The 27,159-nt window shown below is 48.5% G+C and overlaps 3 protein-coding genes across 4 annotated transcripts; 2 read left to right on the forward strand and 1 right to left on the reverse strand.

Annotated features, from left to right (window-relative positions):
* The first annotated feature begins 744 nt into the window (after nucleotides 1-744).
* On the forward strand, nucleotides 745-3,304 carry hey1 (hes-related family bHLH transcription factor with YRPW motif 1). Its single transcript, XM_028964208.1, has 5 exons — nucleotides 745-938; nucleotides 1,025-1,100; nucleotides 1,207-1,290; nucleotides 1,772-1,853; nucleotides 2,062-3,304. Exons 1-5 carry the CDS (start codon nucleotides 853-855, stop codon nucleotides 2,715-2,717), a joined length of 984 nt encoding a protein of 327 aa, XP_028820041.1. The 5' UTR covers nucleotides 745-852; the 3' UTR covers nucleotides 2,718-3,304.
* Nucleotides 3,305-6,025: 2,721 nt separating this feature from the next.
* stmn2b (stathmin 2b) lies at nucleotides 6,026-13,130 on the reverse strand. Its single transcript, XM_028963359.1, has 5 exons — nucleotides 12,633-13,130; nucleotides 9,542-9,637; nucleotides 9,285-9,460; nucleotides 6,654-6,845; nucleotides 6,026-6,131 (listed from the first exon to the last, which is right to left on the reverse strand). The coding sequence occupies exons 1-5, from the start codon at nucleotides 12,877-12,879 to the stop codon at nucleotides 6,072-6,074; spliced, it is 771 nt and encodes a 256-aa protein (XP_028819192.1). The 5' UTR covers nucleotides 12,880-13,130; the 3' UTR covers nucleotides 6,026-6,071.
* Nucleotides 13,131-15,464: 2,334 nt separating this feature from the next.
* LOC114769933 (Y+L amino acid transporter 2) lies at nucleotides 15,465-25,971 on the forward strand. Of its 2 annotated transcripts, none has more exons than XM_028963357.1 (10): nucleotides 15,465-15,578; nucleotides 17,153-17,715; nucleotides 19,260-19,385; nucleotides 21,298-21,442; nucleotides 22,874-22,997; nucleotides 23,668-23,771; nucleotides 23,868-23,964; nucleotides 24,067-24,216; nucleotides 24,327-24,510; nucleotides 24,649-25,971. In XM_028963357.1, the coding sequence occupies exons 2-10, from the start codon at nucleotides 17,271-17,273 to the stop codon at nucleotides 24,741-24,743; spliced, it is 1,470 nt and encodes a 489-aa protein (XP_028819190.1). In that variant the 5' UTR covers nucleotides 15,465-15,578; nucleotides 17,153-17,270; the 3' UTR covers nucleotides 24,744-25,971. The 2 variants fall into 2 exon arrangements, with proteins under 2 accessions (XP_028819190.1, XP_028819191.1); XM_028963358.1 differs by lacking the exon at nucleotides 15,465-15,578 and adding an exon at nucleotides 16,996-17,065.
* The last annotated feature ends 1,188 nt before the right edge of the window (nucleotides 25,972-27,159 follow it).

Below are 27,159 nucleotides of genomic sequence, written 5' to 3' on the forward strand. Positions count from 1 at the left end.
TAATCTAATGCGTCCAGGCGTTGATTTATATAAAGCGATTATTGCTGAATTTTCCTTCTTCCTCTGTTCACCTACAACATTGTAGACTTTTGCTTGTAGGAGACCATTCGTTAGTTATTAGTTAGTTCTTCTAGAACATCCCTACATATCAAGATCGACGTTATTAACACTACAGTGTTGTACAGCCCCTTCCTGAACAATTAGCACGGGGCCGCACATACAGAGTATAATAATAAAACCGGAGGTGGAAAGAGAGGTTAAAAGTGCGTCGAGACGACGCGTGCTCCGCGCGGCCTTCAGACGGGCGTCGCCCGGCGCCTGCGCGTTGCCGCTCCCGCTCCTCGGGGTGAGGTTAGACTCCGCGGCTTCCCCTTGCGCAGCGCGCCGCCGCGGATGAGTTCGTATTCGATTACAGGTTCACACGCTCGCTCGCAGACCGCCCGTCGCCCCGACCAATTGCCCCATTCATTCCAGCGCCGGAGACGGCCGCCGGCCTCTGATTGGTTATCAGCGCCGCTCCGAGGAACTTTCCCACGGCCAGCGCGTGCTGACAGCCGGCCAGACGGGCTCGGAGCCGACGGAGCGCGGGGGCGGGGCCTGGCAGGTACGGGCGGGCGCGCCATTGGCCCGCCGTCAGACGTATTCAAATGAGCGGGGCGCGGCGGGCCGCCGAGCGCTCCGTCACTCAAAGCCGAGCCGGCGCGCCCATTGGCTGGCCGTCCGCAGGCCCCGCCCCCGCGGGCCGCCGGCGGCGCTGAAATGAAACCGTGGGAAAGCCGGACGCTTTAAACGGGCGAGGGCTGCGACGCGAAGCTGACGAAGCCGAAGTGGGACTACCGCGACACGAGCGCCATGAAGAGGAACCACGACTTCAGCTCCTCGGACAGCGAGCTCGACGAGAACGTCGAGGTGGAGAAGGAGAGCACCGACGAGAACGGGTACGCATCCTAACTCAGCGACACACTTTTCGCGTTCAGCCCAGGCAGCGGCGTTTAAACTAATGCATCCAACATTTTGACTCTAGGAGCCTGAATTCTCCCCTGGGACCCATGTCTCCCTCCACCACGTCTCAGGTCCAGGCGAGAAAGCGTCGGCGTGGGGTGAATTGCCATTTTATTTGACGATTATTTAATTGTATTATTAATTGTAATAATAAAAAAAACTATTTGCATGCTGACATCTCCATGTCTCGATTTCGGTCCGCAGATCATTGAGAAGCGGCGCCGAGACCGGATCAACAACAGCCTGTCGGAGCTGCGCCGCCTGGTGCCCAGCGCCTTCGAGAAGCAGGTGAGGCTTCGCAGGGTTGCCAGGTGCTCTCCAAAATCACAAAAAGTGGCCTGAAACTTTCCCAAAATGTTTTGGGAAATATGAAACATTTAGCATTCTACATTTAGTTTTTTTTGTTAAATAATACTTAAACAATTTTGGTCTTCTTTTTTTTTTATTTAGTTATCATAAACCATTATACTATCCATGCAACAGTGATTGTCGGAACAAAAAGCCAAAAAAATATATAATTTTCCACCATTGTAATGTGTAATGCAATAAGCAATAACCGCCCACTGTTGCCTAGCAACAGACACTAAAAGCACCATAGTAGCGACTCTTGGCACAACGGCATAGAGTTCGGTTGAGTTGCGGTGCAAGACATTACGTGTCCTGAAGTATCCTCCTTTGTTAAAACGTATGAATTTAATTAGCCTGTTAAATGCATGAAACTATGCTGATTGTCCTGGATGGAAGTCTAAACGGCGTATTCCATCGGCAGGGCTCAGCCAAACTGGAGAAAGCGGAGATTCTGCAGATGACTGTGGACCACCTCAAGATGCTTCATGCTTCAGGTGGAAAAGGTACGGCGACTTGGGGACAAAAATTGGGTGGGGCCACCATGCTGAAGATGAAAGTGGCCTAGATGAAACATTCTGTGTAGAAACTGCATTTTTACAAAGAGAACAGGTCGGACTGGGCACAGAGCACGTTATTAATGTAAAATGCGAACGAGTCGAGCCTCTCTCTCCTGGTGCACGATTAAATAAAGCCCCAATTTCTGTGTCGCAGGGTACTTCGATGCCCACGCGCTGGCGATGGATTACCGCGGCCTGGGCTTCCGTGAGTGCCTGGCGGAGACGGCACGCTACCTGAGTATTATCGAGGGTCTGGACGGTGCCGACCCGCTGCGTATTCGCCTGGTCTCCCACCTGAACAGCTACGCCACCCAGAGGGAGGCTCACTCCAGCCTGGGGCATCTGGGCTGGGCCTCAGCGTTCGGGACGCCCCAGGCCCACCTGGCCCAGCACCTCCTCCTGCAGCAGCAGCAGCAGCAGCAGCAGCATGCGGCAGCTCATTCCCACAGCAGCAGCCCTTCGTCTTCCTCCTCTTCGCCCACCTCCTCTCCGCCCTCCTCCGCAGAGCCCCACACACCCAGCCGGCTCGGCAGCACTTCCGTCTCCAACTCCATCTCCGGGCCGACGGGACCCATGAGAGTCCCGCCCAGCGCCACCCTGCCGCTGGCTTTAACAGGCACGCCCTCCTCCGCTGCCTCTAAACTCGCCCCGCCGCTCCTCAGCTCCCTCTCCACCCTGTCGGCGTTTCCGTTCCCCATTGGCGCCTTCCCGCTGCTGTCGCCGCGGTCCCTCAGCCCCTCCGCCCCCACCAGCGGCAGCAAACTGGGGAAGCCCTACAGGCCCTGGAGCCTGGAAATAGGAGCCTTCTGAACTCTGCTGCCCCCAACAGACTGACCTCTGCAAGCTGAGCTGGACTTTAATCGCAGTCATAAGTATAAAACGAAAAATTTGGACATTACACGCTTGTTTGTTGTTGGTTTTTCATTTTGCTTTGTTGATGTCTTTATTCTAGACAAAGGACGGTAGGGATTACGCTTCTAGAAAGTCAGGTGCTTCTGGAATGGGGGGGAAAAAATTATATTAAAAAGAGGGGGGAAAAAAAGGACTGGGTTCTAGCCCCTTAAATGTACCAGTTTTCTTTTGTAAGACCAGAGCTAAATATGCAAATTCAATAAATTATCCTAAATTGTTGCTCTGGATCTATTGAAAATGTCTTGAAGGCTTGAAATCGGTTTGCGTCTTTTATAATTTATACTATTTCTATTATAACATCCAATCCCACCATCCGAGTTACAGATTCTTGGATGGACAATTCCAGAAACAGTCATGTAGTTTCGTACGTCTGTAGCTACAGTTTTAATTTTTCAGTGTATCTGCAAAACGTATCTCGAGTGGCTTTTGTGGAATTGTGTTAAGGAAAAAAAAAAAAAGCAGTGGGTCAGAGACCCCCAAACCTAATATGCTTAGTTATTTTTATATATATATATAAAAAAAAAAAAAAATGCAATTGAAAAGCGTCAAGTTATTGTTTCCCCATCTGATCGTTTATTTTCTGCACTTCCACCATGGTAGGTAGCTGCATGTAGCTTACTTACCCACAGCCTGCGCACACACATGAAGAACTCGAGGTCTACAGCCAGCAAAATGTCCGGGGTACCCCGAACACTCACCTGGCGTCCTCGGCACATGCGTTTCCCAGGCCGCATGGCTGGAGCGGGACCCAGGTGCCTTTCTCACATTTACATTTACAGCATTTACCAGACGCCCTTAACCAGAGCAACTTACAATCAGTAGTTACAGGGACAGTCCCCCCCCCTGGAGACACTCAGGGTTAAGTGTCTTGCTCAGGGACACAATGGTAGTAAGTGGGATTTGAACCTGGGTCTTCTGGTTCACAGATGAGTGTGTTACCCCACTAGGCTACTACCACCCTAAAAAAACACACTTATTACAGTTTGTGTTAGCAAAAGTAGTCCAGAGATGATGAAAAAAATGTGTGGAAGTGGCAATTGTTTGGAATTAAATTGTCTCACCGGTTATATTTTATCTTTCTATGGTAATTTGTGGGGACGTGAACAAGCCTCTTGCTGCCGTGGAGTGTAAATGCGGGACTGGGGGGGCGTTGTCTGGTCCTAACGGCCCTCAGGCCCCCACACTGGGGCTCTCAGTGTCCTCTGTGTGTGTTCAGGAAGCGATTAACACGGAGGGGATATCCTGGACAATGGCGGGCGGGCTGGCCGGGGTCCGAGAGGGGAGAGAGGGTGGAGAGGAGGTGCACAGTGTAGCTTTGTCCTGAAGCCAACGCTCCTGGTGTGGTGAACTCCCACGCTCCCCCAGGATCACCCTGGCCCTGCTGCCAAGCCGTAAAAAACAGAGCTCGCCCCCCCCCACCCACACAGAGCCTCTGCCGAGGCGTGCAGCACCCACCCACCCCATTCTGAGCGGTGTTTTTTTGAAAATGTCCTGGAGCTCCGTTTATTTCTTTTACCGTAATTGCACGTTTCCAACTGGGTCCAGACACAGAAATTCGTACAGCTCCGCCCCACCTACAGCAGGTGACCTTTATGAAGGGGACAGGCAGTCAATGCAGATCAAGTCCTTTATCGCCACCTACTGGTCACCTGCGTTTTTACACCGACAAGACACTGTAATGTTTTATTTTTAAATTTTTTTTATCGTATTTATTTACCTTGGAACACCCACTTAATGACCAGGGTCCAGAGATTCTTCATACACTTGCATCTACAGAGATTAAGATTACAGAGTACAGAACAGTGCAGTTCCCCTTAACAGCTCTCATAAATTCATAAATGATTAAAAATGCGCTGGAAATTCTGCGCCATTGTTTGGTTGGAACAAAAAGACCGAGATCAATTTTTCAGTCACAGAACCCCAAACCTTTATTCACCACAGCTTGCTCACAGAGATATACGTGTCATGGGGAAAATACACAGACTTGAAGAAGATGAAGGAAGGCAGGTTTATTACAGGCGCCTGCGGCTGGACCCCTGGGGAAAGGCCTCAAAGACAGTCTTCACCTTTTCCCCGTTTCGGCCTCTCAGGGGGAAAATGACACACACACTCACACACACACATTGCAGTTAAGCGGAAAGAACATACATTCACAGACACACACGTACACATACACACAGTTCCCCGTCTCTGTAAATGCTAGAGTCCTGTTTGTGTGTGTGTGTGTGTGTGTGTGTGTGGGTGTGTGTGTGGGTGTTCACAGCTCACACTGTCCCCTGCTGTAAAACTCCATTTCGGAATTTCAAATCACCTCTGGCTCACCTTGGGTAAGGAAGAAACGGCGCAGCACAGTTCCGTGGAGAGGGGAAGGGGACGCACGACGCCAACCCACATGGCCTTGACCTTTCTAAAGATCCCAGTGCAGGATTCTGCAAGCTCCTCTTGAGCACTAAGTCACTTTTGCCAAAATCCCACAGAGTGGGACAGCAGTGTGTGTGTGTGTGTGTGTGTGTGTGTGTGCGCCAGTGTCTTTGAGAGAAAAAGACAGACAGCGAGTTATGGCTTGTAAATTCTATGTTCATCTAGCGTAGTCTACTTTACCCACAATCCCTGGGGCTCGTGCATGTGTGTGTGTGTGTGTGAGTGTGTGTAAATGGTCTAGCGCTCAGTTTCTACCACACTGGCACAGAAAAACAGGGCCGAACGAAAGAGGAGACACAGCGAACGCCTGCTAGCCAGCAAAGTCACAAACACCGAAGCCAGATACGAGAGAAACTGCAGGGAATCAGAAAAGGGCGGGCATGAGCACATCCTAACAGGGGAGAGAGAGGGAACTTAGAAAATGGCACATGGCAATACTTTCTGTTGTTTCATATATAACAAAAAAAGGAAGTATTTACAAGAAAATAATCAATAAAAACAATACCGCTTATTTCAGTTTTCATTTTTTTCTTTCCTCATTTGTTATTATTATTATTATTATTATTTTAATCAAGCAAAAAAACATTCTTGGTAAGGGCGGAGTGGAACACACATTAATCAGTTGCTGGAGGTTGACGCTGTAGGCGCGCGGGGCAGTAGTGGGTGGGTGGGTCCGCCTCCCTCGGCGGTGGTGGCTGTAGGTTGCGCTGCGGCGGCAGGGAGGGAGGGGTCCTCAGGGTCAAGGATGGGGGTGATGTGATGGGGGGGGGGGGGGGGGGGTGGGTTGGTCGGATGAGGGTTGGGAAGGGCGTGGCGGGTATTGGGAGCAGCTCACGCCGTCAGCTCTTCCCTCATCTCTTTGTTCCTGCGGACAACCTGGGCATGCCTCTCCTGGACAAGGAGGAAGAACGCAAATGATCACACCCGCAATAACACGCTGATATGTTGATTATTGATTGCCACATTTTATTCTGATTATTTTTTTTTTCTGACATTGTTCTATTAAAATTAGGCAACATTTAATGTCAGAAGGACTTCCATTCCACAACAGCACATTACGGCCATTGTAGATAAAAACATAATGATCAGAGCTGAAGGAGGGGGTTCAAAAAGAGATTAAGATCATATCAAAAAGAGATTAATATTAATCTGTAATTTTAATTGTGGGAGTTTAACAGTGTTCTTTTTTAATAGTGTTCAATTTACGTCTGATTTTGGAGTGGACTGTCTATGCACTTGCATTTTTATTGTGTAGCATACACCCTTCAAGCACTTCAAATTGCACCCATTCCACTGGAAGGCCACCCACAATAGGGCACAATATCACCTCTATTATCTAGACAACAGGGCACAATATTTCTTTATTATAATCTTAATTCAGTCCCATAGAAGCACCGGGAGGGCGAATCTCACCTTCTCCTGCAGACGCTCCATCATGGCTGCCAAGTAGGCCTCCCGGTTCTCCTTAATCTGCTCCATCTTCAGCAGGAGCTTCTCTTCGGCCATCCGGCTGAAGTTGCTGTTCTCCTCCATGGCCTTCAGGAGGACGTCGCGCTCATGCTCGCGCTTCTCGGCCAGAGTCCTCATCACCAGGGCCTCCTGGCACTGGAAGGAGCAGGAATGAAGGGATGAGAGCCGGTGGAGGGAAGGCTTCTGCTTCCGACGCCTAGCAACTGGAAGTACGTCAATATTTTCAGATGTGCGGTTTCTACTGTTACCATGGTAACCCCAAACGAGCCACCACACCGTGCGCAGCACAAAGGACACATTAGGTGCAGCACATTAGGTGCATACCATTTGCTTATCATATATTTTGCAAGTTCCCTCGCGGATAGCGCCGTCTGGAACTAATATTGTCTCACAGTTGTGAAGAAAATAACAAAGGAACACATTTTCCTGGGTGGTAGTAGCCTAGTGGGTAACACACTCGCCTATGAACCAGAAGACCCAGGTTCAAGTCCCACTTACTACCATTGTGTCCCTGAGCAAGACACTTAACCCTAAGTTGCTCCAGGGGGGGACTGTCCCTCTAACTACTGATTGTAAGTCGCTCTGTAGAAGGGTGTCTGATAAATGCTGTAAATGTAAATGCTGTAAATGTAAAAATTTTCCTAGATAAACTGGTGGATTTTGTGTGTGTGTGTTTGTGGCTCCAACATGCCTCGGGGTAATTATTAATAATCTGTGCTGTAAGAGCTGGTTTGGTACCATAAATTCCCCCGCCGCTAAGCAAAAAAGGGCGTCGGCATATATATATATATCTCTCTCTCCTTCATTTGCCACGAATGTTACCGGCCCATTCTGCCATCCACGACCAAGATTCCAGCCCAGACATTGTCCACCCCCGAAGACGTCCAGGCCTGCTGACCACGAGCACAGCCAGCCGCTTATGTGACCCCCGCCCACGCAGGTGACAGCTTATGAGACTGGTAGACAAACGACATTTTTAAAGCCATTTAGAAACAAAGATTTAAAGGGGGAGGAGCCTGTAGGCACGACTGACAGCTGTCGCACTACCTACTTCCTCGTTCTGGGTGACTTAAACCCCCTCCAGTCAACACGCCTATCTCCTCCCTTTCTCCTCCGTTCTCTACACTCCTAATATCCCTTGTACACAGAGGATGTCAGTGGGCATCACCAACGTGACCACGCCCACTACCAGCATGACTGTGACATTAGTGAACACGCCCCAGTGCAAGATCTGCTTGCAATTACACTAGGGGGCGCTAAGATGGTGGCAGTTCATTATGCTTTAATGGGGCCTGTTGGTATGACAGACCACTTATTTGCCGGGAATACCATGAAAAAAGCCAAAAAATTACATCTTGAATTCAAGGCTACCAAGCCAAGTGCCAGTGGTTGCGGCCAGTGGTGGCCTAGCGGTCCCATGATGTAAAGGTTGCCGGTTCGAGTCCCGAGCCGCCAAGTGCGACTGAGGTGCCACTGAGCAAAGTCCCCACAGTCCCGCCTGTCATGGCTGCCCACTGCTCACCAAGGGTGAGGACACATTTCGTTGTGTCAACGTGTGTTGTGCTGTGTATCACAATGACAATCACTTCACTTTCACTAAGCCCTTGAAAAGCACAGAAAGAACGGAGCAGGCAGGCCAACGGACAATATGACACTAGAGGTCGCCCATAAACCGGGACCAAATCTGGAAAAGTGTGAAATAACGTTGTGCTGAATCGGTTGAGCGCATTTACCCGTCTTTCATTTCTGCACAATGTGACATACGGCTTTGCTTGGTGGGATCTACAGAAAATCCCCCCAAAAATTCTGATTTTTTTTTTCCAAAATTCTACTTTTTAGGTTAAACATACAAAGATGAATACCGGAGCACGCACACCAGCAAGCTATGTATAAAAATGTATTACTCTATTGTGTGAGGTGTTCTATGAGTGATTGGAGTGGGCGTGGCTGAGCTATTATCGCTCGGACCGGGTCAAATCCCCATAGGAATGCACTTAATGCTTATTTTATCCTTTTAAAAACACCCGCTGCTCGCAGACACTTTGACCAAAATGCACAAAAATTTGTATCTCGCCTCTGGGTGTGTTCATACTGTCGTTTTGGACCACCTGTCCTTTTTTTCCCCCACTTTTCTGGCATCCCTCTTTTTTTCCATCCCTCTTTTGCTCTCATTATGGTCTTGTGTCCTGCTTGCACAGGATTCAATCAAAACCCAGCACATTTTGCATGGTGGGTCAGATACACACCCTGAATGAGTAAATGGGGTTGATTTGAACCCACGCTTGTTTTTTTCTGTTGTTCTGGCATCCTGGCATGGCATTTGCATTTGCTCCATTGAACTTGAATGAACCCCAGCAACCACCTCCCTAATCATTACCAACACTGTCCAACAACACAATCACAAACCAGCCATTTTTTTTATGACCACCTGCTCCTTCAGCGACAGGCCCATCAGAATTTCACCTGGAATTTTTTGGTTTCTAGTTTAATATAATATTGCTAGCAATTTCTTTCAGAATATATATTTTGTATAAATGACCAGAACTGGTTAAAAATAGGAATGACTCCACTCACCCTCCTCCGATCCTCCGCCGCCTCCAGCTTCTTCTGGATGTCCTCCAGGGAGACGTCCCGTTTCTTGGGGGGCGAGCCGATGCTGTAGTTCACGTCAGCCGTGGGCGACGGCGACTTCAGGATTACCTCGAAGGCCTGTCCCGAGGCCCGCTTGTTGATGGGCTTCACCTCCATGTCTTTGAGGCCGGCCGAGTTAGAGAACCCAGTCAGAGACGGAGCCTCACGTTCAGCAATTGGGGCTGCAGAACAAGCCTTACCTTCAAACTCGCCCATCAGATTGTTCTTGGCCTCAGGATAAAAGCAGGAGCAGATGAGGGAGACGAGGGAGAGCTCCTTCATCTTCTCTTTGTACGCTTAGTCAAAAACAAAGGATGGGGGGGAATTATTAAAAAAAACGGTGAATTCTCTCTCACCATGGCATCATTTTTTTACAATGAAATGCCATAAATGCCATAAAAAAACAGGGGCTGCACGCCAGTGTGATCAGGCGTGCAGCCCCTACATGATGAATGTTTATTCACCTAAAAGAAATAAGAACTATCCGGACCCCCTCAAAAAAGAGGGGTTGTGTCATACCAAGCATTCAGCAGGGGGGGTTGGTAACATTACCAGACCATTAAACGTGCTATTATTTTGCTGGCAGATAAAATGAATAAAGAAAATCAACACTTTATTAATGCAAGATAATAATTGTATTAATTGGAATATTGTGATTAAATCTTGGGTTATATTAGCTGGATATAATTTTTAATCATGACCCCCCCACACACACACACACACACACACACACACACTTCCTTTTGCACCTTAAGTGATTTTAAGGTGCCAAGCGAGATGAATGTTCAGTGCATTTTTGCTGAAAACAACAACCACCAGATGCCAATGTAAGAGAACCGCACTGAGAGACCATACGTCTTTTTGTGGCGTCGTTGGCGCTGCAGTGTCCCTGTGTGCCCTGATTTCCTAAAACACGTGCCCATCCCCGCAGTACTCGCCAGCCCTCCTTCATTATGCAGCACGCCCCACCGCCATTATTTATTTACGCCGCAGACGAGCACCGTCGCTGACCTCCGAGACGGGAGCTTCCAGCCCTTCAAGCCAACATCCATTTTCCTCGCAAGGCCACGAGCTTCGGTGGGAGATTTTTCTGGAAGTTTTATAAGCTGATGACAGCGCGCCGGGCTTGGAACGATCTCTGGCGGGGTCATTAAAGCGCCCTGGTTCCTGGTGGGAAAACCTCGGCCTCAAGACAGGGCCTCCAAATGAACACTATATATTTTTTTGTCTCATCAAAGCCACGGGGCCGTCAGGCTCCTCTGGATCCGTTTTGCCTCACCCACGCTGCACGAAACCTAATAAACCCTCTCCCTCCACCCCTCGCGCGCACTTATTAACACTCCCCCCAAAACTGAAGATGATGGAGAGATGAGCGGCGGTGAGATGAAAGAGGGGAAGGTGGAGAGATGCTGCCACCGGGGGGGGAGAAATACCCCTCCAGGCAGGAAGAGGCTAATTTATAATTATCAGACCAAACCACTTCTGCTGGAAAAAAAAAGAAGGGGGGGGGTAAAAGCTTTGGAAGACTTTTTGGCGACCAAATCTTTTTTTTGTGTGTCCATCCAGAGGAAGATGAGCAGAATTGGCAATTCAGTGAAGCAAAAAAAAATTCAGGCCAACTGGCTGGTTATACAAAACAAAATGAAAATAGAAATGAAGAGGAACATCAGGCTGTGCCTTTGATAATATTCTGATTAATAAACACAAGATGAAAAATGAGGTCTGGGCCCCTTGATAACCCCGTCAGAAGGCGGTTAATTAAGTCTGGTGCAAAACAAGAGTTCAGCAGATAAATCAAGGACGGGCAAAAATGATTATTGTTATTTTCCTAAATCTTCTCCGCATCGCAGGCAGGTGTGGCCGCTTTGTGTAGCTCCCAGTGACAAAGCGTCCGTCCACCCGCCCCAGGAGGATCAATAATGACCCCGCTCTTCCTCTGCCCTCGCTCCACCCGGCATCCGTCCACACCACAGAGCCAGTGGCCCTGCCTAAACATGACGGCCACGGAGCATCAACCCGAAAAAGGCGTGGCCCACCGGCACCGGGCTGGGGGAGGGGGCCAAAGGTGGCCAACACCAGGCCTGCATCTCGCGGTGCTTTTGTTTTCCGCATCGGTTTTCCAGATGGGCACCCACCCTGGGCCGCCACGCCCCTGCACTGAAGACACATTCTGCCCCTCTGCCCAGAACCCCTCAGAGCAGATGACTGAGAATAAAGGATGGATTTTATTGAAGGGGGGGGGGGCATAAACACCACCAGCGTCTTCTTCGCAGCACCCAGTCTGCACCCACTGGGTGACACTCGTTACCATTCAGTCCCGCCAGGCCTGATCACCTACAACTCTGCAAGAACTCTACAAGAGAACAGTGGCACGACAAGACACGGGTTCTACATTCACTGGGAAAGTAATACAAATATTGTGATGTTTTTATAATAAAAATTATTTTATAAATATTCGATATGTCACTTGTTCTAGACAAACAAGATGTCACGTCATTAATAAAATGAAGAAATGTATTAAAATTCCGTTTTTGTAGCACTGCCATTTGTTCGTTTTTTAATTACAATTCTGAAGATAAACTGCAGCCGAACTTAAAACCAGCCAAATATAATGTTTTTTTTTTTTTTTTTTAATGAACAAACAGAAGAGATTTTAATGCACGATGCATCCACACGCTGCACAAAATAACGGGGAATCGTCGTCACGGTGAATCTCGCCGCACACGCGGGTCCATCGTTAACCCCCCCCCCCCCCCCCCCCACCCCACACCCGGCATTGTTCTGATGGAGCCGCCGGTGCGCAGACCGAGATGTTGGGTGGGGTCCCTCCGTCACCAGCCCCCGACGGCCCTGCTAACACCGACAAACACACGCGCAACCGTAATCATACGTGTGCGTGCGTGCGTGTGTGTGTGTGTGTGTGTGTGTGTGTTGTAGACAGATGAACGCGTATCAAAGAGGGATGCTGGTCGTTTCGTGTCGATGTCGTGCAGATAAGCGCCGATCGCGGCCCAATGCAAACGAAAGATAAATAAATAAAAAAACACATCGTTTTTATTATCGGCATCCAAGCAGCCGAGCGGCTATAATAAAGAAGGCGCGCGCGTTATTGCGCACTGGACATTTGTTTCATAATTCTAATAATTTTTTTTTTTGGACCCCTCCCCAAAAAAATTTTTTTTTTTTTAATTGCGCCCGCGTCCCTTTTGTGTCAAGGGTGTCGCCTCGCCCCCCCCCCCCCCCCCCCCCCCCCCCCCCCCCAGCATCCTCCGGCATGCCGGCGCGCCTTACCGACCGCGGTTTTCGCCATGTCTGGAGCCGGTTGGTGCGGTGACGGGTGGAGGAGAGCCTTGCCGGTGTCGGTGTCAGCTGCGCCGCAGTTCTGGTCGCAGGCGGCGGAAGGCGGGGCTGCTTTAAGCCACTGAGTCAGCAGAACCCTGCGCGCGCCGTGGGGACGCGGGCGCGCGGATTGGCTCGCGCGCTCCCCCCGACGCGCGCGCCCGCGCGCGCGCGCCTCCGTCCGCCGGTGGCCCCGCATTCCCGGTGCTCCCGAGACGCTATTAAACCACCTCGTGTACCCCCGATTCCAAGGTGCCGGCCACCTACTGGTCGCGTAGAACGAAACAATATGACAGAAATAAAGACAAATTATTCATAATCCAGTGGACTCTTCTGCCCTTTCGCGTCTGGAACAAAGGAACCGTGGTTCCTCCACGCCAGACCAGATGAGGACAGGTTGACTTTGTAGGTCACGAGTTCCTCCTGGTCGACGGTTGTCTCGGGCAAATTGAATAGAATCGATAACGAGGCTCGACGGCAGCGCCGTTTCCTGGAAAGATGGAGGTGAATTATGCAATTTGCACGACATGCAGCCTGGTCTTCGGCGCGGAAGGGGGGCTGCTAATGGGACGAGACGTCATTCATCATCGGCGTGTTGCTTGGCCGGAGACGCGAGGCTCCCCCATTATGAAGACCACGGCGTGGAGCGCCATTCGGTGATCAAAAGAACGCGCCCTTCATAAATAATTAACACGTCTGGTGCCAACGTCGTTAAAGGAGGAGTCCCAGTCTCATGTGGCACATGGGAAATGAGCGCCATGCTGCTTACTTCTTTCAAAAGACTTTATAATATCTGGATGAAGGTCATTAAAATGGAAATTAAAACAAAACAAAAAAACAGACTTTCACGCAAGCGTCATAAAAATTCTGGTGACAAAAAAAAAAAAAAACACAATGAATGTAGAAGAACTGCCCTCAGCAGCTGCCCTGAAACCACATGAAGTATCGGACCCATTTTGACATCCTCAGGATCCGTCAAGCTGACCTCTCTCCCTGCAGAAAAGGATTTCTGCCTTCCTGCCACTAGGGGGCGACATTGTACACTGAAAAATCCGACCTGTAGTACACATGCAGCAAACCAACCAAAGTTTTTTGCATTTCGCCAACATCAAAAAGTGTAAAACACACAAATGGTACAGATTATAAAGTAAAAGTGACCCAAAGTTGCCCAAAGCAACTCACGTTAGAACCAGCGAGCTGGCCAAGCAGTTAAGGAAGCGGCCCCGTAATCAGAAGGTTGCCGGTTCGAATCCCGATCCGCCAAGGTGCCACTGAGGTGCCACTGAGCAAAGCACCGTCCCCACGCACTGCTCTCCGGGTGCTTGTCATGGCTGCCCACTGCTCACTGGGTGATGGGTTAAATGCAGAGAACAAATTTCACTGTGTGCACTGTGTGCTTTGCTGGTGTGTATCACATGTGACAATCACTTCACTAAAGAAAAACTTCCTGAAAGAGGAAGAGACTTTGAGAGGAACAAAGGCCCGGAAAGGGGAACCCATCCTTCTCTGGTCAGCACTGGATTAGAAGTGGATCAGAAGAAAGAACAGGGTGTCGGTCTCTCCCAACTCTGTAAAATAATGAATGCAAAAAGCAAAAGATGGAGAACAAAAGTATTGTATTGTATTGCTGCTCAGAGTATTTTTCTACACACATCATGTCGTTATTTCATGAAAAGAAGGAAATTCACAATGAACGTTTTGGGTAAATCAATATTTGATCAACATTTGACATTGTGGTGGGGGGTATTATGTTAAAATTTCTTGCACTCTGGTTTGTCTTGCTAAGACTTTTGCAAGGTTCCGTATCCAAACGAGCATAAGGCATATAATAGCATATGGCGTGAAGAGTCTTGTCCTACTTCAACAAACTTTTTGTGTTTTGCATATTACACAGAACATATTTACATTTCTCTATGTGTAAACTGTATTCTCTGTGCACGCAGCACCAATTTGGGCGTGAAAAGTCCTATCATACTGAATGTTGAATGTAAGAAATCAGTTCTCAGTGTTAGTGAAAAACAACGTTGGCATTGTGAGACGCTGCAGCACAGCACACGGTGACACAACGAAATGTGTCCTCGGCTTTTAACCCTTGGTGAGGAGTGGGCAGCCATGACAGGCGCCCGGGGAGCAGCGTGTGGGCACGGTGCTTTGCTCAGTGTCACCACTGTGGAACCTTCATATTACGGGTCCGCTTCCAATCTAAAGTGAAGTGATTGTCACATGTGATACACAGCAGCACAGCACAGGGTGCACACAGTGAAATTTGTCCTCTGCATTTAACCCATCACCCTGAGTGAGCAGTGGGCAGCCATGACAGGCGCCCAGGGAGCAATGTGGGGGGACGGTGCTTTGTTCAGTGGCACATCAGTATCACCTTGGCGGATCGGGATTTGAACCGGCAACCTTCTGATTACGGGGCCGCTTCCTAACCGCTAGGCCACCACTGCCCCTCACATCTCACAACTCTATAGAAAACGTGCAATTTCCAGAAATGGGGCAGAGGTCAGAACACCGAGCGGGATTGCAAACAAGTGACACCGTGACCAAAGGTTAGAGAAAATCTCACAGCACAATGAGCAATATGAAGTCCAACAAATGATGAAAACTATTTTCAGTTAATATTCAGTGCATATGTGTGCAAGTTGCTGATATTAAGCGGATAATAAGTCCTCGGCCTTTTCCAGGTAAAGCTTCAACAACAACACCAACAACAACAAAATCGATGTACTGCTCTGGCGGAAGCAAACGAATGAACTTTCAGTCCCGGATTTGGCTCCACGGGAACCGTTCGTTCGAATCTTTGGCCGAGTCGATTCACTCGGCGAATCGGACAAGAGGCGTCTGGACTGCGTCCGTCTTTTCGCAGCGCGGTGCTGCTGCCGCCGAAGACTCCCGGTAAGACCCTCGCCGCCGCCTGCGTTCGGCGGATTTCTCTCCCTCCTCCTCGGGGGACGCGGGGTGCTCGGGCGAGGGACGAGTTGTATCTGCCAGGGAAGCTGAGGAGGATGCTGAGCATGGCGCCTTCCACGTGTGCCCTTATTCCGCGTGTGGATCGCCGGAGGGGAATAGTTTAGAGGCGAATTAACCCCCCTCCCGCCTTCCCCTGGTCTGTTTTCATTCCTGCCGGTCAAGCGTCGGATTCCTGATTCCGTGCAAGTCGACTCGGCCGAACTTCACGAACTTTCGAAGAATTTGCGCTGTGCCGCAAGCGCAACACGGAAGCCCGTCAAAAATCGACGCTGCGGTCGTAAACGAGTCAAAATGCTTAATTTTTGAAATATACACATATTTTCTGGCGGGCTGAATATTTCCTGTTGCCACGTCGGGTCGTTTCCCAGCGGGTCGGGTCGTTTTGCCACGACGCGCCGCGCTTCACGTTTTACCTTTTTGTTTTTTTCCGAACTTCAATTCCCACTGACCCACTGACACACAAAAGCCACGGCCGAGGTCGTGCGAGTCGTGTTTTTTTTTGTTTGTTTGTTTGTTTTAAGACGTGAAAGTGTCGTGCCTGGCAACCTTCCCTCCCCCGCTTTCATCATCCAGCCGCATGTTCCATGTCGCTGTCGCCTTTTCAGCGAGTGTCGCGGAAATGTCCGCGTCGAGTCGAATACGAAGCCGAGGTCGTGGCGGGTTTTTTTTTTGAAGGGCGACTTTCTTTAAACGTCCCAGTTCATTGCCCCCCCCCAGTCGTGACGCGTCGTGGGAATCTTCGAGGGCGTCACTTTTTAACTGCAACAGCCACATCTGTGATCGCGACGTGGTGGCAGCTGGTGACCCCAGATAACGTCTGCGCCCTCTGACCCGGCCCTGCTCTTTGTTTCCTGTATTTTCATCTGAAAACTGGTTTTAATGGATGGTAGTGGCCTAGTGGGTGACACACCCGCCCATGAACCGGAAGTCCCAGGTTCGAACCCCACTTGCTGCCATTGTAACCCTTTGTGTCTCTGGGGGGGACCGTCCCTGTCACTACTGATCGCAAGTCGCGCTGGACAAGGGCGTCTGGTAAATGGCGTACATGTGACGTTTTGGCGTGTTATTTTGCACATCTGGCACTCGTTTGCTTGCATAGTTTAGCTCACGTCTAACACATTATTATTTTCCCCTTTAACCACGAAACAGACAGTTAGAATAGTGATGCCGTGGCAGCAGGAGTGGAAAGTTGCCGTTTCGTTTGGAAAATGTAAATGTTGCCCTTGAGCTCTGTGTGTGTGTGTGTGTGTGTGTGTGTGTGTGTGTGTGTGTGTGTGTGTGTTTTAAAGGGCATCAGGTCACTGTACTCGTTGGTATTTGCACCCGATAAAGGCTACAGGTGAGGTATTTTTCCCCCGAGCGTGACGGCACCAGCGAGCTCCTGAACCCTCATTGGTTGGGACTTCAGCACTGTGCGTGCAGTTTTCCCATTTGTGGGTTAAGCTCAGTTGCGTAAATCCATGTTCCAATTTGTGCAATTGTTGTTTGTCTGATTACAGATTTCAGACACGAGCGTATGGCCGGATCCGATTTCTGGACTGTGTAGCGGTTCGGCCGTGGCACCTGTGATTGCGTCCCTGCACCGGATCTAGTGAGCTCCTGATCCAGTATTTGGAGATGGGGACGGGGACGGACTCGTCCTCGGATCAGGGCGTGCGTCTGAAGAAGGAGATCTCGCTGCTCCACGGCGTCTGCCTCATCGTGGGCAACATGATCGGCTCGGGCATCTTCGTGTCGCCCGTGGGCGTGCTCCGGCACACCGGCTCCTACGGCCTGTCGCTGGTGGTCTGGGCCGTGGGTGGCGTCTTCTCCGTCTTCGGCGCCCTGTGCTACGCCGAGCTGGGCACCACCATCCGCAAGTCAGGCGCCAGCTACGCCTACATCCTCGAGGCCTTCGGCGGCGTCCCCGCCTTCATCCGCCTGTGGACGTCGCTGATGATCGTGGAGCCGGCGGGCCAGGCGGTCATCGCCATCACCTTCTCCCACTACCTGGTCCAGCCCTTCTACCCCACCTGCTCCGTGCCGTATGCTGCTGTGCGACTTATCGCCGCCATCATCGTTAGTAAGTCCACCAGCCACTCCATGTCCCGCAGTCCCCAATAAATCAGAGTAAAAGTATTTGCATCGACCTACTAACCAAACACAATAACAATTTCACACATAACTTCATTTAAAAAAAATAAAAAAATAATAAAATGTTTTTGACCTTGCCCTCTAGTGACAGACCTAGATTTTTAGCGCATTTTTGACAAAACCGTAAATACCACTGGCCCCGGAAATACCGCTTTTACGTTTTGTTTTGTTTTTTTTGTCACACCCGCCCTTATTTTGGATTGTGCAGGGTGTGACCCCGTTCTGTTTTTGTTTTTCTATTTCATACATCGGGCTGAAATTACAGCGGCAGAAACCCCTGCCGCGCCCTTAAGACCCCAAATTGCCTCGCGTTTGACGTTCCGAAGGCGCGCCAGCAGCCGAGCGGCGAGAGGACGGCCTGCCGTACCCTGGTCGATGCCCGGCACATGCTGTGCCGACACGCCGTTGTTACGGTTGGGTTGGCGCTTGTGAATTAGTAGAGAAGGTAGAGAACACCTCGAACATCTCTGTGGTTTAAATAAACTGAGGTTAAAAAAAAAAAAAAACAATAGAGCCACAGACTAATTTCTAAACGCCTTCAGGGTGAAATGGTTTTGGATCCAGAGTTTAAAAAAAAAAAAAAAACCTGAAATGCCCAGAACCAACAGACCTACTTCTTGTGCTACTCTTTGCTTGGCAGGACTACTTGTTCCACTAAGAACGAATGACATACTACCAAAAAAAGCGTTTTAGCACATATTATTCTTTTTGAGACATTTCTCTCTATTTTTTATTTTATTTTTTTTTTTTACTTGGTTGTCATATGGACAGGTTGGGACGGACCTAACAAGTCTAATGGGCTAAAGAACCTGGTGGATCACACGGCATCCCAGCTTTTACTGGAATGTGCTTCGGAGCGGGTTTCTAAATCCAGGGATGCGTGTTAAGGTGTTCCTCCCCGCCCCGGCACTAGTCCCGGTGATCTGCGGACTTTCCCGCCTCTACAACGCTCTTATTAAAGGTTCCCCAGCCTGATCCCAAAAGCCTGGCCTCGTTGTTCACACCTGCCAACCAGAGCCCGGCCCCAGCGCCTTAACCTGGTTTCAGCCGCCACGCAATCCCAGCATGCTTAGTCCTTTGTTTTTGTCCAGAGGCGGCGCGGCGCGGCTCGTACGGCAAGTTCCCTTTTCTCCCCCCCCCCCCTCCGTCCCTGAGGGGAATTTGATCCAGCTGCATTCTGGAGTGAATTACAGAGTGTATACACACACACACACACACACACACACACACACACACACACACACACACACACAGGTATCTCCCGGGCTTGCGTCTATCATGATTCATGGCTTCTTACTAGTGTTCAATTAAATAGGAACAAGCAATAAAAATAATCCTGCGGTCTGGTGTGTGTTTTCTGAACGTGTGCTCTCATGTCCTTTTCTATTGCTTCTGTTTAGCTCCAATTAGTTCAGAAGCACCTTCTGTGACGTGGATTTTTTTAAAACAAATTCTCGCTTCTCTCACTCGTAGTGCTCCTAACCTACGTGAACTGCATGAAGGTCAAGTGGGGCGCCATCCTGCAGGTCGTCTCTACCTTCGCCAAAGTGCTGGCGCTGATCGTCATCATCATTGCCGGCCTGGTGGTGCTGGCACAAGGTATGTTAAGTTTCTCCATCTCCACAGGGGGAGGTTCACTTGCTCACAACAGCCGTACGGTAAAGGAAAGCTTGAGTGAACAAATTTCTAAATGGCACCAAAAAAAGACCGTCTTCATGTTGTGTAGCATTGCACTAATGGTTGGAATTATTCCACATGAGTTAAACAAGGAAAATCCGATAACGTTGCAAATGAAGTCATGATAAAAAAATCACGGCACTTACTGGTTACTGTATGAGCTAAAGGTATCGACGGTTTAATGGAGAATGTCCACTCCATTCAGCCCACATGTCTGAATCTGTACTGTAATTTTGCAATGAATTCTTTGGTGTCATTTCTTAAGACTAAAGCTCGCTGTAATGCATATTTGAAAAAATATTCAAGAGAAAGGTGCTTTTGAGACCTTATGGTCTCCAACAGACATGACAAAAATTACTTGGGCTGTCAAACGTGTTAAACTCGTAAAAAAAATGAACACTGCCCAGGAATGGTAACCACCTGTTCCTCGCTCACGACCCATTCACGCTTAACCCGCAATAAACCCAGCTGATTGGCTGAACTTTACCACCTTGAGCACTCCTCGTTTGCACGTGCATAGGGTCCCAAGTGTGGCTGCAGGGTAAATCTAATCGCTATGTCAGATCGTGCAATTGCATGGAACGCAAAATTAGGTGTTTTTAATTAGGGCTGCAGCAACGAATAGATTAAATCGTTGAAAATCGATTACTAAAAGTGTTGGCGACAAATTTCGTAACCGATTCGTTGTGTTGAGCGGTGCAGAGTAAACGTACTCGATTTCTCTCGCACACTGATGCTAGCAGAGCATCATATACAGGGCGGAGGAAAGATACAGGGCCATATGGGCCATAATTGACCTGCATTTTAACCCATGGTTTTACGATAAACACACGTTTTTATGGGGGGGGGGGGGGGGCTTTTTAGACCACACTTAACACCCAGCACACAGCTCTGTTTTAGCAGACGCCTGGTCTGACCCGCCCGTTCCTCCTCCCGCAACAAAACGGCGTGCTTGTCAGCCAGCATGACAACAGTACGCCGAGCTGGAGAGGACGGGTGAGGTGAGGTGCCTGTAGCTCCTATTTCACAACTGTCTCCAAGTGATTTGGCAGCGCATAATGAACTGCATGGCGTTTGAAAGTGGATTTTTGCGCGGTAAATTTGCCAGTTTACGGTCCAGTTAGAGCTGTAACGTTCTTGAATAATTGTATCACCCTCACTGATGTCCACAGCCAAGTAAGGAACGGAATCCACACATACTTTGGAGAAAAAACCCATTACCGTGGTGGAAGGCTAACAGGCCAGGCTAGCCAAGTGGGGCAGTGGTGGTCTAGCGGGTTAAAGAAACGAACCCGTAATCAGAAGGTCTCCCAAACCGCCACGGTGCCACTATGCAAAGCACCCTCCCCACACACTGCTCCACGGGCACCTTCATGGCTGCCCACTGCTCACTAAGGGTGATGGGTTAAATGCAGAGGACACATTTCGTTGTGTCACCGAGTGCTGTGCTGCTGTGTATCACTTCACTTTCAGAGTCCCAAGAAATCACTCTGCTTTTAGATGCCTAAAACAAGGTTATGAATATTAAAAATGCTATGGAATGGTGAAAGGTCAGTCCAGTGCCAGAGACCTGAATCACTGAAGCCACTCCAAGCGTGTCGTCGACCTGACGTCTCAAGTAGTTGCCAGCATGGACCATTATTGACGCAGACACGGCCCATTTCCACCAGAGTAATCTTTAAAATCGGTGGCCTACCACCGTGTCCACGGTGTTTCACCCCGTGTGTTTACAGTAAAGACGACTGAAGTGTTTTTCGCCGCAGGCAGGGGTGGCTGTGTGGGCGCTTCAGCGCGGTTTTTATTTATTTATTTTCCCTTTTTCGCTCCGTTGCAGGAAAGACGGAGAACTTTGATGAGTCTTTCGCTAGGTCCAAGCTGAATGCTGGGGACGCAGCGCTTGCACTGTACTCAGCGCTGTATTCCTACTCGGGCTGGGACACCCTTAACTTCATCACAGAGGAGATCAAGGACCCTGAGAGGTACTACGCTGTATGCATTTCCCTTATTATTGTGGTTGGTTGTTTTGAATGCCATGTCCTATCAAATACGATCAGAAGACGGTAGGAGACATCTGAGAATTGTGTTGACCTTGTTAGTCTGACTCCATTAATTCTCATCTGATGTTAATTGGACATACCGATGCATGGCACAATAGAGGTTACAAGAATGAACAGTTTCTAATGTATTAACACAGGTTTTTTTGCATGTAAAAAAAAACCCAAATAGATACCGTAGACACAGTTTGGCGCAAAGAGGAAGTCGTGTCTGTGGTTTCCCAGAAATAAATAAATCCCCTTATGACTACATAAGAGATTCCAGATCCAGCCATCTGAACGAAACAGAAGCACTCTTTATACACGTCACCCTTTCTAGCCACTGCAGGACCATAGACAGGCGAGGAGAACACTTATTAATGTCAATTTCCCTTTGTGAGATTATTTATCATGTCAGGGGATTATGGCAATTTTCACTTCTTCACATAGGGAGCAGTGTTACACCAAAAAGCTTCAAATCATTATATCAAATCAAAAATGTTCCCCTTATTACGATTATTATATAAGGTAGGCAACATAAATTTGGCCAGCGGGAGAGATTTTGATTGATATTTGACTTTGATAGGCCAAGTATAATGTCGCATCACCTGCGAGAAATTCATTTTGGTTCGAGAGCACAGCAGGGTTTCTGCGGGTCCTTAAAGTCCTAAATTCCAGTTTATAGGAAATCCTGCAGACCCAACAAATAAAATGAATCCGCCAGTCGCTGCACACTCCCGCATGTCTCTCGCCCAATCCGAACCACTTGCCTGATCGGTTCCGTGAATGCGCGCATGCGCAGCGGTTACGGTTCGATATAGCAGCAGGGTTAGGTTTAGGCCGTAACATGGTGGCTATTACGCAGTAGCGGAACCGATCAGGCAAGCGATACCGATTGGGTACTGACAGCATGCGCATGGAAATGACCAGGAGCGGTCCGAGACTGTTTTAAAATCACAAAATAAAATTGCAGAACGCATGATAAAATATTTTCTGACAGTATTTAAACTGAAACTCTACAGCTAAATACGGAAAATCCGACAAGTTTATATAACCACTCACATCATACCTGGTATTTCACTGGCCTTATGGGTGTGACAGGAAGTCCACTTTCAGTAGAACTGTCAAGATATCATTTTATATGGTATACGGTTATGCTATATGTTTATGTATCTGTAAAACATTTATTATTCAAGTTACTGCTGCAGTACCTTTGCTATGGACACATGTTACCCTTTCAAAAACAGTCACATTAAAATCTTCTTATCAAATTATGTACCGCAATATATACCGTCTACCATCTATGGTTCAGTTCATATCAAATTCAAAATATGAATTTTATGCCTTATTTCCAGTTTCCTTTCTTAAACCTGACAGGAACCTGCCGCTGTCCATAGCCATTTCCATGCCCTTAGTGACTGTGATCTACATCCTGACCAACGTGGCGTATTACGCAGTCATGGACATGGATGCCGTGCTGAACAGTGAGGCCGTGGCTGTGGTGAGTCCTGCAACCGGTGCATTTTTATAAAAGATTTCACATAAATAAATCACAATCAGCATATTTGTGTGTAATATACGTTAGTGACACAAGAGGAGTTTTCATCCAGATACGAACCCAAGACAAAGACTGGTGCAAATTTGTGCCCGTTTTGGCCAGATATGCCTCGCTCGTGTCCCTCTTGCTTCATGCGCTGCGCTCCACCAACGTAACTATGCTGGTAATGGGCAACGTCTGCCGTCCCCGAGTTTATCTGACCCCTCTGATCTGGTTAAGCGTCCTGAGGGGACGCTCAACAACGTTAAGCCCCGCGGAAGGCGCCCCGCTCGCCCGCTGGACAGCCTGATCGCATTGCTGCTCCGCAAAACAACATCTTCGAGGAAATTGGGAGGGACTGGTTTCAGCGAACAGGCTCCTCATATTAACCAGCAGGAGTAATTACTGTAACTTTGTTACGGTTGCGGTTTTATTCTGTTAGAATTGTCTTTGCTTGAATGCACCCTTTTATTTCACAACGGCGAACTGTCTTCTAATTTATAAAAGCTGGACAAAGTTAAAACAACGTCAGGGTTAAATTAGATGCTGAGGTTCCAATATATTGACACTATGTTTGTGTGTGTGTGTGTGTGTGTGTGTGTGTGTGTGTGTGTGTGTGTGTGTGTGTGTGTAGACTTTTGCAGATCAGATTCTAGGCTGGGCTCGCTGGTTGATTCCCATCTCTGTGGCGATCTCCTGCTACGGAGGCCTCAACTCGTCCATCATTGCGGTGTCACGGTCAGTTGGTGTAAAATCGATGTAGACGTGCCCAAACCTCCTGTTTAATTATCTATGTATTGTGATTTTAATTTTTTTCTTCTCCCACCGCTCTAGATTGTTCTTTGTGGGTTCACGGGAGGGCCATCTACCCAACTTCCTTTGCATGATCCACGTGAAGCGCTACACTCCGATCCCAGCGCTGCTCTTTAACGTGAGTGGCCCTGATGAGCGTCTTCAGAACGTTTACGCACATCAGCCTTTTTTTTTGCGTCAGCTTGCTGTACGAAATGCCGCTCTCCGCCTCATTCTGCAGGGCGTGATGTCCCTCATGTTCCTGTTCGTGGACGACGTGTTCCAGCTAATCAACTACTTCAGCTTTAACTACTGGCTGTTCATCGGCCTCTCCATCGGCAGCCAGATATACCTGCGTGTCAAGAAACCGGACCTGCCACGCCCAGTTAAGGTGATTTTTAAGCCGTAATGTTCAAACCTTGCCAACTATTTCCAGTGAAGGGACTGACTTCCATGTCGTTTGTGTGTTTGTGTGTGTGTGTGTGTGTGTGTGTGTTGTAGTTGAGTCTTTTCTTCCCGGTGGTATACTGCCTGTGCACAGTGTTCCTGGTGGTGGTTCCCCTCTACAGCGACACGCTCAACTCCCTGGTGGGCATCGCCGTGGCCGCGTCGGGAATCCCCGTCTACTTCTTCTGCGTGCACCTGCCCCCGAGCTCTAGACCCGCCTTCCTGGGGGAGACGCTGGGTGTGTCCACTGTTCCCCCCGCCCATGTTTATGAGCATAAAAGAAATCGAAACCAACGTTGTGTCAGATAATTGGGAGATGTTTCGTAATGCTGGATAAAATGAAGATTTCCTCTTCTTTCCTCTTTTATCTCCTCAGATAAAATCTCTCTGAACACGCAGAAGTTGTGCATGTGCTGTGTAGCCGATCCGGATCTGGACCTGGACAACCTTCCTGACGACAAACTCGACTGAAACGAGCCTGATTCAGGGACGTTCGCTGACAAGAAAAGCTATTTTCCCTGCCTCGGACCGGTGGATGTGACGGGCATTTCACTGCTTTTTGTTGCCCCCTGCTGTTGAAAAGGCCAAATGCTGAGCAGAAATACTGCTATGGATTTAATGGGCGGACTGGAGAAATTTTTTTTTTCCCTGAAGCTTTAGCACCATTGAGTTGATCCCACTCGATACTTGAAGGAACATCAGATGAGGATCGGATGCTGGCAGCGCTTTTAACCCTATGGTTCGGGGTTTTAAACTAATTATAATTTTTCCTTCATGGGTGGGATTTATTACCTGCAATCGTTTTATTTATGCATTTAATCCCAGGACCTATTTTTTTTTTTTTTTTTTATGTTGAAAGCCATTTATGTCACCCTGGATTCCTGTCTGTCCTAATCTGTAGACCAACATTGCTTTGTTCCAGTACTGTTGTTTTTAATTTTTATTAGTTGGCAGTAGCTGAAAACTAAGCTGATATTTGTTTCCATAACCTCTTTTGAGGAATATTACTTTCCATTTTGCCAAAGATCACTGATTGAACTGTGCTGATGGGTTCCTGACTGGCACATGAAGGCTGCACTGTGTCCAAAGTGCCTTCTCAAGATGTCTGTTCTGCCTTACGTCCAGACTGACCATCCAGACATCATCGCTTTACAGTGACCTCCAAAAATATATATATATATATAATTTTAATTCATGCAGGCATGAAGGCATTCCTGATTCCTGATTGTTACTTTCCACAGCTATGAGTCCAACAAAGATATATAGACTTATGTTACACCATGTCATGCTTTACCTTTCACTTCTGGACGCAAGTGGACGTTTACCTTACATGTTTTCTACCAAAAGCCATTCCTGCGGTTTTGCAGTTGGAACTTGAAGAGGTTAATGTAGGGAAAGGCCACCCTCGCACTTAGGTTGTGTTAGGCTTAGTATGGTCATGTTTGGGAGGGTTCTTCTCACCCATGCCGTTAGTGTTCTTCGGGTTCTTCTTCTTCTATGTGCCTTTGTGGACTTGTCAGTGTGGGTATCGTTTTTGGAAAGTATGTACAACATTTTACAGTAAAGTAAAAATGTGTTTCGGTTCAATCATTACATATCATTGACCACTAGAGGCCACTGTTGCACATTATTTCCATAGGTTCTTCCTTATGTATATTTATCTGGGGTGTACGATTTTAAATAAAAATCATGCTTCTGACATCTTGTCTTGTCCAATCCTGGTTTTAAAAATGTTTTTTTTTAATCATAATCATAAGTCGTTCCTGGGAATTACGTTAACTCTCCATCTATATGGACTTGCTTGTGTAATAGCCTCAGCTAAACTGCAGTCTTATTGATGAGCTATAGAATTTGGAATACCTGGTATCAAAACAAGTGTGTGTGTGCGTGTGTGTTTGTGGGGGATGCTGTTTGGTGTCACCTGTCTGGCTGTAATGTGATGCAGTTGATGTGTAATGTGATGTAATGTGATCCACCGAATTTTTACAGTTGAAAACGTCTTTAATAGAACTGAGTTAGGAAAGTAAAGTTGAGTTCTTATAAAGGAACTCTTATTTTCTTGTCTTTATTTTGTGTTTTGTTCAGTTATTTTGATGGTGTGTGTATTCCCTGGACACTGTCCGAGTCCCTCCTGCTCAGAGAGGCAGGAGTCATGTTTCAGCAGTGTGTGTGTGTGTGTGTTTGAGAGAGAGAGAGAACTGGCTGCTGATAGGAGCTCTGCCTTGTGCAGGGTATGTGTGTCAGCGCTGGACTTGGGGAGTATGGTTCCCCTGACTCATGTATAATATATCGAGCTGAGACCAGGAAAACCGAGCAGACCGAGTCTGACCAAGGCGAGCCTCAGCAGAACAGGCGGTCGGAGACCCCAAGAGCAACCAGGGGGAAGAGCCTGGGCCCATCGGCCCTGTCATGACCGTGGTGCTGGGGGCCGAGTTCGTGTCTTCTGGGTAGCGCTGGTGCCTGTTAAACTGTCCCGACCATGGAACTATCCCGACGTCTTCACTGGATGCGGAGTCGGCCGTGGAGGCCGCGGGCCCGCAGGCAGGACTTCAGCAGTGAGTCTGAGCCGTGTGTGTGTGTGTGTGTGTGTGTGTGGGTGTCGATGTAATACTTCAATACAAAAACAGAGGGCTGCAATCAGATGCTAATCACATGCTGTCTCACGAGGCCCAGCTATTGGCTTACAGCCAGCGATGCTGCTTATTGGCCGAGCGTCACCTAGCGACCCCTGAATTCTCCCGTCTGTCACCGGTGGTGACGAAATCAAGGAACAAGGTCGGTGCTTCACAGTCAAATGAACTGGGAGTTGTGGTCAGAGTGCTGAAATCTTACATTTACATTTATGGCATTTATCAGACGCCCTTATCCAGAGTGACTTACAAATCTT

Source organism: Denticeps clupeoides, chromosome 20, assembly GCF_900700375.1.
Source record: "Denticeps clupeoides chromosome 20, fDenClu1.1, whole genome shotgun sequence".
Classification (NCBI taxonomy): Eukaryota; Metazoa; Chordata; class Actinopteri; order Clupeiformes; family Denticipitidae; genus Denticeps; species Denticeps clupeoides.